At 41.8% G+C, this 14006-nt stretch overlaps 1 protein-coding gene across 1 annotated transcript in view; it reads right to left on the bottom strand.

The window, feature by feature from the left end:
* Positions 1 to 443: 443 nt before the first annotated feature.
* The window catches only part of cnpy1 (canopy FGF signaling regulator 1), a 15206-nt gene continuing 1643 nt past the window's right edge, over positions 444 to 14006 (bottom strand). The window contains exons 2-6 of the mRNA XM_084058833.1: positions 13621 to 13723; positions 11984 to 12099; positions 5219 to 5431; positions 3800 to 3896; positions 444 to 2684 (exon numbers count right to left, since the gene is read on the bottom strand). Of these exons, the coding sequence (XP_083914959.1) occupies positions 2644 to 2684; positions 3800 to 3896; positions 5219 to 5431; positions 11984 to 12099; positions 13621 to 13714 (561 nt within the window). The 5' untranslated portion in view covers positions 13715 to 13723 and the 3' untranslated portion in view covers positions 444 to 2643. The remainder of the gene's footprint in view (positions 2685 to 3799; positions 3897 to 5218; positions 5432 to 11983; positions 12100 to 13620; positions 13724 to 14006) is intronic.

Raw genomic sequence — 14006 nt, 5'->3', positions numbered from 1 at the left:
GGCATTGTCGACAGTGAGTGAAACTTGTTGTATTTTTTGGCTCTGGTCCTGAATACAGGGAGGCCTTTGGAAATGACCACTTAGGACCTGGTGTGTGTGCCACACAGTTCCTTGATCATCTATAGAAAGCAAAAAAAAAAGGAAGGAAAAGAAAACCCCTCCCTGCCTCCCTACTTCTAGGGGCCCTGGCCATGGGGGCCCTAACGTGCATAGGAAATGAGCATTTAGTGGGAATTTGAGTGCTGCCTGTCATCCAGTAGCCAGCTACCCGGCACCTTGGTAACCCTTGATCTGTCAGGGGTATAAGCTGGTGAAACCTGACATGCCAAGACAGCCAGCTAACACAATGGGCCAAGCTGCTGCAGCAAGGGATCCTACTATCTCCACATTCCCTGGTCTGAGAGGAAACACAACGGCTCAACAAGTGAGCCACTCAAAAGACACTTTTACTGTAGTGTAGAAGGACTTTATTTGTGTGGAGGAACACAACGTGGGGTTACGGTGATGGCTTTGAAGTCGACGTTGTGCATTCAACACATTTTCTTTTCTTTAAAGTTGGTTTTCATTCACCATTGAGGGCCATTTCCTCTCATTAAGACCACGAATTACTTGAGACCTCTTATAGTCCTCACGAGACGGCAGATCAACTTCCTAACATCTGATATACTCTTTTATTGTGTCTGATCAAGACCAGAGGGGACCAAAAGAGGACAGTAACACAGGCCTAGTCCATAATGTCATACCAACAATACAGAATGTTTCTTTAGAATACCTTTAGTTGGCTTCTATATATGTGCTAAATGGACCGAAGAGCTACTCTACGGTACCATTTGGAGCATTCTTTAACCCCCCCCCCCCTCCATATTTTTTTTTTAGCATTTCTCAGCTGTTTTATGTTTTCCTATATGAACTTGTAGTGTAATATGAACATTGATTCCAGAGGCACTATGTACAATTTTTGACAAATAAATGCATTTTGAGATCCTCTTGAAACTGAATTTGGCTAAAAGTAACATACCAAAACTCCAGCTGGCACGACACGCCCACAATGAATCAACAGCGATAATATACTTGCTATTCCATCTGGTTGCCATAGCCAATGCTAAGGCACGTCATAACATTTTAAAACACAACCCTGTACAAGGTTTGGTGTAGGAAATTAGGAGGGAGAACAGTAATTAAAATTCCTGAAGCGGGACATTATGAGTATACCATCACTACTAAATGCCCAGCCTGGTCGGGTTGAAATGCCAGTAAGTGAAGAAGTTATTGGATGTCCAAGCACCTTTTAGGATGGCATGGGCAGTTTCTCTGTAAGAGTTGATAATACTGCAAAGATACAGGAAGATATAAAGGAAGCTTTACTCCTTGATATTAAAAGGATTTCAGTAAAGCATTTGAAAAACTTCCTGTAGTGCATGCCTTCCTCAACCAATTATATTCTTCTAGAGAGAACAGTCCAATCGTGAAATAGTATACCGTCTTGACCAATCAGACTCTGGCTTCTTGAGCCTTTTGTCCAATGAGACATGTTATTGTAAAACTGTTTTCTGCGCAACAACTATCCAACATGAAGAACTTGTCCAGCATGTACAAACATACCCCTTATTTATACACATTGTTTAGTAAAACCATTATGGCATTTTGCAGCATAGAGCCTGCAGAATTAAGACAAGTTCTAAAACCCATGATATGTAGGTAACAAACAGAAGCAATGGTAGATTGATTAAGTAGCCAGCATTTCTGGTAAGAGTGATATTTCATATTTCTGGCCTCTATAGCACATGCACTGCATGATCAGTGTACAATTCCTTCACTTTCAGATCGCCCTCCCTGCTTAGGCCCGTTCTAACCCTCTTCAAGCAGCAGAATATCGATCATCATCCTAAGCATACTGATAGTTTACGGTACATAGGGTGTCATACTGTATGATTGTTTATCACCCCATTGTCACAAAACAGTAAATATGTAATCGCTTTAGCATCCAAATGGGACACTCTTCAGATTATACAATTACAGTTTAGGCATTTATCAGACACGCTTATCTAGAGTGACTTACAACTCGTACATCGTAGTACAGTAAGTGGGAAGAATTCTAGTCAACAAACAAAGGTAAATGGTCAACTAAATAGAGTGCAAAGAAAAACAACTAAGTGTTACAAAGCAACTTGGACACCATACAAACATCAAAACTAGCTGATAAAGCATTTAACCGACAACATTGGCACTTGCAAAATACAGACTGTGACGAGACGCGATCTCAGAATTGAACAGATTTGCCACAAGATCATTACGAATCTGACGCACAGTACTAAAAAGATATGCTTAATTTTTTTGCTTCAATTACGGTCCATGACCATGCCCTAAAATGAAAAAGAAAGAGTACCACAGTGCTTACAGTACAGTACATATCACCAGAGAGCGGCACACCGAAATCACCCTTTTACAAAAAAGGTTAGGTTAAAAAACATATAGGCAATACTTATGTTTCAAATCAGGTTTATTAATACCGTTTATTTAAAAGTAATTATTACTAATACGTAAAAATATTATTTGTGTAAGGCCTCGTTTCAAAGGTGAGTAACAATGCTGGTCCCATCTTCCCATAGCAAGGATATAAAATAATACCACAACCAACTGGCACTACAGCTCCTTCTTGGCACGTTGACCATCTCTGCAGTAATCTGAAATAGAAAGCAGAAACAAAATGTGTTAGTCATTCTGTTTGGGTCCTTTGTTTTTTGTTACGGTCAGCTACTTTAACAATCCAACGTATCACAGATTCATATAACAGAAATTTGTTTTAATGCTACGTCACCTGTCTGCGGTATCAGTACACAGTAGTAGAGAGTGCCACGTTTTGCTATTGTTTGTATACTGTACATAAATGAGAGCTTTGTGTGCAATAATATTCCTTAGTATTCAACCAGGTATGGTGGATATACAGGAAGGATTTCAAATTAGGTTTGTTTCAATTGATGCCACAGTCCTTAGGTATTTGATGCTTTAGTTTGTGAATATTTCATTTAGTGAACCATTTCTAGCAACTATAAATAAATAACATTAAAGGGGTTTATGAATTTATACATACCACAATGTACTGAAAGATATCATCGAAACAAGCATCCTTTGGTTGCTGTTCCTGTGCATAGCCAGTGGCTGTTCAGCAATGACTGGAACAAAATGGCGGTCTGCACCACTACACTACGCTAGGATGAGCTGGCAGGCAAGTGGACTGTACTGCACTGTAAAGTTATACATTTTACCGTGGCGCATTAAAGAAAATCAGCTTTTTTTGTGTGTTAAAACGAGATGCTGTGTACATCAGATAAGATTAACACAATATTGAAACTGTAAAGTTGAATAAGTTGGTCAAATTAAGCGAATAAAAACTGTGTTCGCACGTAGCTAAAAGGACCTGAATACAAACATCTAAAAGTGGAGGAATATTGTTTTATTTGTGCATTCCCTTTGCAATAGAACACACATACAGTGTAGCTCTTTTTGAAAAGTCATATACACATATCTATCTGAAAAGTTGATATATGTCTGAATGCGATTCACGTTTATTTGGATACTCAAGTGCTTATAAACGCTTCATCATATTTCCTTTTTTTCTCTTTAACTTAAATCGCATCCTGTAATTGATTTCACTTAAATGTTGGCATTAATCTGTGCAGAAATACAGATATCTGGGGAGGGGCATGAAGGAAGGCTTGTAGAGAAAGCAGGAAAAAGTGCTGCATCACGTCTGTGGGAAAGGAAATATATAAATAAGTAAAAAGCCGAGGCGTAGTACCTGAGACTCTGTTGCATAACTCCTCCGCCACATGTTCTGTACTCTGGCTGAAGGCAGACATGATCTCATCCTCCAAGTCCTCCACAATGGTTTCACACTGAGGCCGAAAGATGAGCAGAGAGAGGGGTTATTCATGCATACAGAAGATAAACGCGTTCGTCCTTACGAGAGCTTCATGTGCTTGTCATTTCACACAATAGCGGGCACAGCACTCAGTGAAGGTGGCGGCCATCTTTCCCCTCCGTTGTCTTGCCGTTCGGCCATCTTGTCACGCTCAGGCCGAGCTGCAGCACCAGAACTCTACACTGTTTTCACCGATTGGACATTTTTTACCCCCACCCCAAACCACAGATAGTAGCAGACATTTTCAATCCAACATCGGTGTTTAAAAATATTATAAGACAGACTTAGACAGGAATTAAGCATCATAAAAGCCAAGTTTCTGACAAACTGGAACGTAAATTACGCAAAAGTAGTAATAATCGGTTCGGATCAGCGAAACGTCAAAAGGAGGTTTTTGAGTGCCTGAAAGGTACCGGGGGGAAAACAAATACGTCTGTATCATGATTGCAAACAATAATTTAAAAGTCATTAAGACAACTTCCAAGTTCAATAGGTTGTACAATAATCATTGTACAATAAGTTACAGGGACATTTAAGTAAACAAAAGCAGGTTTTCCTCATTCAGTTTGAGATTATTCCCAAATCCAAACTTTATAAACTGAAAAACTGCCAAAATAGCAGATTTACAAGATTACAACGTGTCGCAACGCGTTGGAGAAGAGATTTCTATATAGAGATAAAAAAGTAAAAGTATTTTATTTGTATTTTGTATGGCTTGACATTTTTGTGGGAATCCATCTCAAAACCCTTCTGTCAGAATACCATTCCTGACAGCACTGTGCATATTATAACATCAACAATACTGTATATGCTTGCATAGGACAGATGTCATATTGGATATGGCAGACAAAGTCTAACATGACTAGAGCAAAAAAGATATGATTTATTATGGGCTCTGTACACAAAATACTCACATCTTAAAAAATACACCATCCAGTCCAGTAAAGTCAAACCAAATTTATTCTCTGGGATAGATAGCTTTATCTTTTATTTAGGTCCAGATGCATGGTTTTAAACTTTTAAACTAATATCAGAAATACCGGTGCATGTTAAAAAGGATGACTGCAACAATCTTGGCCCAACAACTATTTCCAAACGCGTTCAAATATAAAATAGAACCATTTAAGTCATGTAAAGTTATGCTGAACTCAGATTATAAAACAACTTGAGAAAGTGGCCAACACATGGCCAACACATGCACAGAAGAGTGTTGTACCAGACTTCAGAATCATGACTCTTTGAAGAAACAAGGTACAGACTAGTATTGCATCACAGATAGTTTGCCATCATACTCACTGCAAATTTCAGGGCAGTGGAAGCGTCCGGTCCATCAAACTGGAAGTTTTTGAAGTCAGGGAAGTCCCCGGGGGTCCCACTGCTCCTGGGGGCAAACCTCTTGTACCGTTTCTCCTTGGTGTCAGGGTCCACGTGGAGGGCATAGTCACTCATACTGTCACACACACCATCCAGCAGCTCACTCAGGTGAGTCTCTGAGCGAGCCAGAGGGACCTGACCAGATAGCAAAAAATAAACAAAAAAAAGTCTGGTAAATACAAATATCAGCTGCCTAAACTGTGGATGAAGAGGGGCCGCATCAAAACAATGAAAGCTAAAAAAAAAAATGTAGTTCAAATGTATTTCAAGTTGTAGTTCAAATCGGAGATGGCCAAGGACTTGTGGGCAACCCATGTGACCACTGAGCTCAATAAAGTGACTTAGCTACATGCTACATGCTACATGCAATGATAAAGTGAATGATCAGGAAATAAATCTCAAAAATAGTCTGCATGGATATCTTAAAAGAAAAATCCAAATGTATTCATCCAAAGTGTCCGGTTCCGCACGACACCCCCATGGGTCACGAGGAGTGACCTCTTGTTTCCGCTGTGTTTTCTCCATCCACACTAACAACGCTCACCCCAAAACTGTGACTTTTAACCTGTGTCACCTCCGCTTGTAGAACTCCCCCACCCCGTCCTGAACCGCATTTCTTCCTCCCCTTGTGGAGGGGACAAAACAGTGAGCGGCAGCAGTGTCTAGACAGGTCAAGACAGGTGCAGCCGCAGCACCCTGGCCCTGCCCCTCAGATGTCCTCCCCGGAAGGAGAAGAGGCTGAAAAAGGAGGGTGATACTGGGAGGGATGGGGAACGGGAGGGGGCTTCACACCTCTCTGTGTGAGGGAGGGGGGGGGGGGGCACAGAGGGGTGAAGGGTGGTGGTTTAGGTGGACATGGAAGAGGCCTCAACAGAAGCCAAGTGCAGGGTAAACAGCCTGGTTTCATCCTGTCCTTTCAAACGCCCCCCCCCCACTCCGTTCCCCTGCTCTTTTTCAGCCTGTACGCCCCCCCCCCATCCATCCTCCAGTGATCAAAGGAGGAAGTCTCTGGTCAGAATGTAGCTGGGAGGGGGGTGGAGGGTTAAAGAGGGGTTGGGATGGTGGGGCGGGGGGTTCTTGGATTTTGTTGCAATGTAGATATATCCCCTGACCCTATTGTCTGCTGCGGAGACCCTTCCGGCCTAGCCTACTGTGATTTTTTTTACACACACACACACACACACACACACGCGCGCATGCACAAACACACACACGCACGTACACACACACACATACGCATGCACGCAAGCACACACACACGCTATGCTTTTTTTTCAGATGTGACTTTGTGACAAAGGGCTTGCGTGTCTCTCTGCCATCTGCTCTCTGGGTCTGGAGGGGGAATCGAGCTGAGCCTCAATTCATTCTTCCTCTCTCTCTTTTTTAACACTGCCTTTCTCTCCTCCGTTTCCATCACTGCAACTCCCCTCCTCCTACCTCTATCCTCTTTTTCCCCCTCAATTCATCTCTCCATCTCTGCTCTCATGGACTACCAGCTCTGCAGCATCCCTCAATTTCTCCATCCATCCACTCGTCCCCTTCTTTTCCTCTCAAGCTTTCTTTCCCTCGAGCCACTCCTCTACCCCTCTTCTCCACAGCGCCGCCACCCCTCTTTTCTCTGTCTATCCCTCTCTTTCCTCCTTTCAGAGCCAGGAAGCTGCTGTATTTAACCTTTCATTCAGCTCAGGGAGATCCCTTGAGCTTGACAAGCACGTTGTGTGGAGAAGGGAAGTGAAGTCAGCCACCAATAGATCGCGGGTACAGCACCAGGCCAAAAGGTTGAAGGGCCAGCATGGTGGGATGTAAGGTCACATCGGCCAAAAGACGATGAGCTTCACCTATCAATCAAAATCTGTTTTTGACAACTTTGACGCCGGGGCAGTGGTACGCCACCACATGGAATAACTAAAAACTAATTCTATGGTAACTGTCTCGCAGAGAATGGAAAATGTTTAAAGTGTTCCTTCAAAATAAATGATAAAATATGTGAGAAATCTTCCCCACATAGTATATGGATTGATCGATATTGATTAACCACTCGAGCCCCATTTTATACTTCATTATACAACAGTGTTGCACAGCAAATATAACAGATATACAAGCTCACAATGTGTCAGGATGCAACGCGTTGAGCAATTTCTGCTACTTTAAAAAAATAAATATTTATGGAAATGTTTCACAAACATTCCCCCAAAACGATATGCCCAAAATAGTGACACCAGGGTTAACTTGGTTAAATTCTGTCAAGATCGTACATCAAAATCACCACACCCCCCCACACCAACCCTATAGGAAAAACTCCCCGTCCCCGTTCCCTGCCACGTAACAGAAACACTTCAATACGTCCCCAACCCTTGGGCTTGGGTTGGAGTCGTTATCATGCCATGCTGCTAAAATGGTTTGGAATTAAAACTCCTTCCTCGCCAGTCACAGCCTGGTGAAAGGGACCTGTCAATCAGCAGCTGGTTTGAAGAATGAGGTGGTGAGAGGGGGGTGGGGGGGGGCGCAAGGCAGGCCCGGCCAAAGAATAGGCTTCTCAGGGATGCTATCCTCCCATTCAATTCCCATTGGACAGACGGGCCATTATTGCACCACTGTGGACAGGGGCCTTTCAATTTTATTGTCTGGGCGATATGGGCTGATGAAGACCCATAAATTAATAATAATATTGTTATCAAAGAGGGCGGAATGTAAAGCAAAGCGTGGGTCTATTAGATGTGTCATTTTGAGACGTGTTTTATTATGCTACTTAAACCTTGGGTTAATAATAAAACGTGCAGGGAAAAAAGGCTTGATGGTACAATATCACTTCATTAGAAGGGCAGGAATATTTCTGAGGTTTGTTTGACTTTCATCAAAGATAGCTACCTCGCACAACACTAGAGGACTATACGCGTTAATTGCCAGAATGTCATTAGTTTATAGCCTGGAGCGGATTCATATTTGGCATTTATTTGAAGAGAGAGAACAGGTGAGCCTCGGAGTCTGCACCATTCTTACTTAATGGCTGGCTTTGCCAAAACATACCCAGAGATGGTGAGAGCTGCAAACAAACTTAAAACACAATGCAAGACAAGAGAAAGAGGATGTCACCTCACTCGATCACACACACCTCTTTTCTTTTCTTCTTTTTCTTTTTTTCAGGCCGAGGCTGTTATATTACGTGTCAGAATGCCATTGTGTACGGACTCATTCTCAATGCATGACTTCCCACCGATCTCTAGGAGATCAGCACGCTACTCCAACTAAGTTCAATGTCTTTGGAGGCCTTAAATGTTTCATTGTTGCAGCGGGCAGGTTGAGAACCTTTTTTTTTTTCGCCCATGCCCCCAGGAAGTCCTACTGTGACCAGGGCCAAAGAGCAGAGACTTAAAACCAGCAAATCCTCCTCTGTGATGGCATCTAAGCTGTGACATCCCAGCCTCTCCGATTCACACCAGGTCAAACGCCGCTGAAAAGGATGGATCCAGGAAGGGCACAGGGATCAAGGTTTGGCTCCCTCTTTAGCTCGCTAACATTTGATGGGCCAACAATGTAACAGGTGGAGGTTTGTTTTGCGGGTTAAGAGAGGAAGAGGGCGGATCTCTGGGCAAACAGAACTATATCTGTTGGATAAACGTGTCTTGTCTGGCTGTTTCACTACACTGTAAAATCCTCAGTGTTAATTTGAGTTTGGTGTTTGGTTACCAAATGTAACCCAAACGTCCATTTGGTCACATTTGTACACTCTCAGTGCTACAAATGAGATAGATTAACACTGAGGATTTGACTATGTATGAAGTCTGCTTGATATTCAAAGACCACTGAATGCCTTGCCTTTTCAAATTGTGAAATTGTTTGTTACAATGGCTAGTTGTTAAATATGATTATGCAATATAATTATGGCAGGCATGACTTATTTGTCAGTTAAACAATTTTATCAATTGATCAATACACACACACACACGCAGAGAGAGAGAGAGAAAGAGAGAGAGAGAGAGAGAGAGAAAGAAAGAGAGAGAGATAGAGCTTAAGGGCAAACTAAATGGAGTCTGAGTAGGACCCACAGGGGGTAAAAGAAGAGTAATTAGCATTCATATATAAATTAATCCAACTTTAGACAGCTGCTTAATGAGAAGCCAGGAATATGACATGTAGATAGCAGCCCCAAAAGAAATGCAGGACACCTGCCTTTGTTGAGGTCCATGACACAAATGTATTATGAAGCACAGTGCATTAGACTGTCGTCCACTGTGTTGTCTGCATGGGTTTACCTCCCATTTTAACCCATTAAAACCTGAGAGGCCGATTCTCAGACTTTCACGATTTTTAGAAAAAGTTCAAAAATAGCAGATGTGCAAGCTTGCAGCGCGTCACTTCGTTCCGCGCTGTGAGCTTGTATATCTGCTATTTTTAATAAACAACGCAAAGATTTTACGTAACACAGATGCTTTCCCGGTTTTAATGGGTTAAATTTCTACGGATAGAATTTGTTGGGTAATTTACTCTGTGCTAATTTTGAGGTGACATACAGAAGGTGTAATTAGTTCACTACGATTTGCCTGTGAATGGAACGATAGTCTCACTGGAAAATGATAGCAGTCTGTTAGAAGCTATCAATGGCTAAACAGGGATTAAGGCAGTGGGGATCAATAGTCAAGATGGACACCTCATGAGAGTCTTCTCCCTGGACAGTAAAAGGTGCTCGGGGCACCGCTGGGACTTGACCTCATTAGGGCTGGAACATCAACCTGGATCCATAGACTCACAGAACCTCAAAGGCAGCAGGCACGGCAATACTGCAGACATTTATTAGTAAGGAGAGCAACCCTAACCCTCTCTGGACAAGGTCTTTTATCAGCTCCCTAATGTTAAGGAACCGTCTTGGCTTGTCAATAGGAAGTTTACAAGCCGAGACGGATGTGGGATTTTCATTTCAAAATTATGTATTTTCACAGCAGGTTTATACTGTAGCACATGTTTGAGCATGCCCGGTCTTGGCAACAGCTTGCTGTTGTTATTGTCTTGTATTTGTATATTCTCTTTGTTCATTGCGAGGATGTTTCCTGTGTGTAATTGCCAGGTAAGTTAGAAATGGGTGAGATTAAATTACATTTTGTGTTTTTGCAGTGAGATAAGACTGATTATTAGCATTAGCCTCATGCAGCCATTTCCCCACAATACCCTTTCTCTATATATTTTACTGTACTTGTAGCTGTACTTGTAAATACATATAAACAGAGTGCATGAAACCCCCCGTAGATCAACTGACATACTTAGACCAGCCCGTTTGGCATCACCAACCATACCACGTTCAAAGTCACTTAAATCATTCTGATGCTCGTTTTGAACTGCAGCAGATCATCTTGACCATGTGCATATGCCTAAATGCATTGAGTTGCTGCCATGTGATTGATTGAATCAAAGTTGCGTTAGGGCACATTTGGACTAGTGTACCGTACCTGATCAAGTCAAATTTTGGTTCGGAACCAGTTGGAAAAATACAGACAGACTGAGACTGGTCTTGTCACGACTCAATCACAGTTTAGCCACGCCCTAGCGAGTGAGCTGCTAGCTCATTCTATGCACTGTTTCAATTCAGAGTGGAGCGAGATTGGAGGGCTGGCCACTAGCCAGTGGCCAGCCACCCTGACTATTTGCCATGAATGGAACAGAGCCTTAATTAGTATCATTGGTAACACCTGTGAAGGAAGTAACAGTATACTATTTCCTGCCAATATGGCTGCTGTGAAAAAGGTCTATAGGATGATGTTATCATCCATCGTGACGTTTGGATGTGCACATTAGAGGGTAGCTACCTGAACCGAGCGGGTCAGACGCATATTCATTTATAATTGATGGTGGGGATTTGGGTCGGACTCGGTCATGTTGTTCATACTGAAAATAAAGTGTACAAATAAATGAAAATGAGAGGCTACCACTGTGTCTGTGTGTTACTTCCTGATTTACGTGACAACGCCCTGCGTTCATGGTAATTGGGAAGGGAACACATGACATGCTTTCAGGTGTAAACACAGCTGTACTGAATGATGGCGGACGTCACACTAAATTTGTCTCCGGTAAAGTTTACAGCTATCGAAAACCAACAGCCAACAGTTGAGTCAATATCATGAAGATGAATATATGTTCATAATCATCAAAGGTAACGCTTACATTGCAGTAATTTGCTACCCTGAGTGAGTCGCATACATTTGTCCATTCTACATTTTAATATATGTATATTATCGGTTAATTAACTGTTAATGAGGGTCAAGTTATCGGTCATGAAAATGTAGTTTAAGCACAATACATTTACCCTAAAATGCATGCAAATGTAATATATTACAATGATAATATGTTTCTGTATATATCTGGCAATGCTGAACATAAAATGTCACCTTTGCATTTAAAAATCATACATTTATACAGTGTACTATACCAGCATAGATGCACACAGCACATCAGTGCATAACTGGCTAGCATTTCTATCAGTGTTAAAGGTCAAGTTATAATTATTCAATTCTTACTTATTTAAAAGGGGTTGACAGTAGCGGAAGTTAAACATTTAACAGGGATAAAATACCAACAAACATCATTGGTTTACAACATTATATAAAGCAACTAATGAATGGAATCCGTTTCACAGTAGATGTCATGATCTGTGTTATTACAAGGCTGTGAAAGCCACAAGAAATGAGTAAACTGTACCTTTTTGTCCATCACGGTGCCATCAGGGTTGAGTCTGAAACTGCCAACATTGATGGTTTTCTTCGGGTCCACTTGGCCGATGGAGTAGCTGATTTCATCCACAATTGCTCTGCATGCTGTGAATAACAGAGACACATAGCCCCATATGAACCCATGCACAGACTCAGACTTAAGGTGTTTCTGGCCGTTTCAGTCTAGGCTGAAACATAAAAGGTGACCACTAGGCCATGATGGCCTCTGCACTCTACTGTAGCAATGATTCTGCCAAGAAAATTAACCACTTAAAAACCCCATATGTTGTTGAGCGGAGCCCTTCCGTTTTCACTCTAAGCTTGCAGATCTGCTATTTTCTGCGAAGTTTTTCCCCAGAATAAGTTTAAGTGGGTTAGGTCTCTTCTGAATATTTTCTCTATAAAACTGTTTGACGTGGTTTACTATTTACTTTAGACCAAACCTCACTAATACTGTGGGCAGTGGTGGCCTAAAGGTGGCCTAAAGGCTAGAGGAGCGCCCTCGTTGCCGGAAGGTTGCCGGGAAAAATCTGGGTGGGGAAGTGAATGTTCACCACTTCCCCAACACCGCTGAAGTGCCCTTGAGCAAGGCACTGAACCCCAACTGCTCCAGTGGAGCTGATTAGTGGCCAACAGCATAAGACTGTGGTTGTACTAGTCAGCTCCCTGGTTTTAATGTGTCTGTCTGTCTGTGTGTTTCTATGTGCAGGGCGTTGCTGAAAATGAGCACTTGTGCTCAGCTACTACCCTGGGTAAATAATTATGATCAATGTGGCAAACTGCAAACTGGATATTGTTCATTTTCAATGAGGGATGATGGTTAAATATGATAAAGTCAAGCAGCAATGTTTAACTTCAACTTGGTTCTCAACTGTATATATATATATTTTTTAAATGACTTGACATTGGCTATGGCAAAATGTTGTTATTTTCATAAACACATCAAAACACAACCATGTACGAGTGAGTGGCTTTAAAAAGTATATTCAAATAAAGTAAAGTTTTGTTATAATACAATGTCAATTTAACATGCAATTATTGGGGATTTCTCAATGGAGTTCTAATATGCAGAAAGCTAAATATTGTATTATAAAATTATTTTTCACTCTTCTAAGGGTGTCTGGTGGAACACATGCTGCTTTATAATGTCTTGCATGTCTCCCCTCTCTCTGGCCTCTGTTTACTTTCTCTAGTGTCTAGTCACTCAGCAAGAAAAAAATTATAATCTTAAGAAGAAAAAGTATCTTTCGGGAAAAAATAAACAAAAACATGTCACTATTACTCGATAGATCACATTGCAGAGAACTCACAATAAATCCCATAAATACCTTTTCAAATAGGTGGTGATTTCCCAATCAGTTCATGTAATTCAAACACAGCATGTTGCTCTGAGAGTGAAATCAGGACGCAATATATTGCATGATGGTGATGAGGTTTATATGTGTAGAACACAATAGCCACATAATTGTCCTTTGTGAACCTCTCATAATTGCCCACCTTTGGGGATCCAGTCCCCCAGGTTGAGAAACATCGGCCAAATGGAACGCTTCAGCCAACAGGCAACACCCAGACCTCACCACAGAAACAGAGCTCCAGCAGAGCTCCATCCATTCAGCATTGACTTACCAGAACAGTACAGCATCTTGTCTCTTTTCCCATGGCTGCTGTTGATGAAGACCAATAGCAGCACCAGAGTCATCTGAATAATCCATGATGCCATGTCAATAACCTTGGGAAGCAGGGAGAGAGGGGGATAGGGGTCACAACCCATTCTGTTGGACATATATAACTGAGTGGCTCTCCATGAGAAAATCAACATAGCGAAGAAAAAAATAAACGGAGTTGAGCAAAGGCAGCATAAAGCCAAAACTGTATTCCTGTTAATATAATAGTTGAGAGGTTTAGGTGAGGGAAAGCAGACGTGGTCTCCACAAAGAACCCCAGTTAACAGGGTTTACATCAACATGGAAAACCCATTAAGGTACATGAGATGAAATATGTTAGAGATGAAA

The sequence above is a fragment of the Gymnoscopelus microlampas genome (assembly GCF_963454915.1).
Source record: "Gymnoscopelus microlampas genome assembly, chromosome: 5".
NCBI lineage: Eukaryota > Metazoa > Chordata > Actinopteri > Myctophiformes > Myctophidae > Gymnoscopelus > Gymnoscopelus microlampas.
This window is presented reverse-complemented; position numbering and strand designations above follow the sequence as displayed.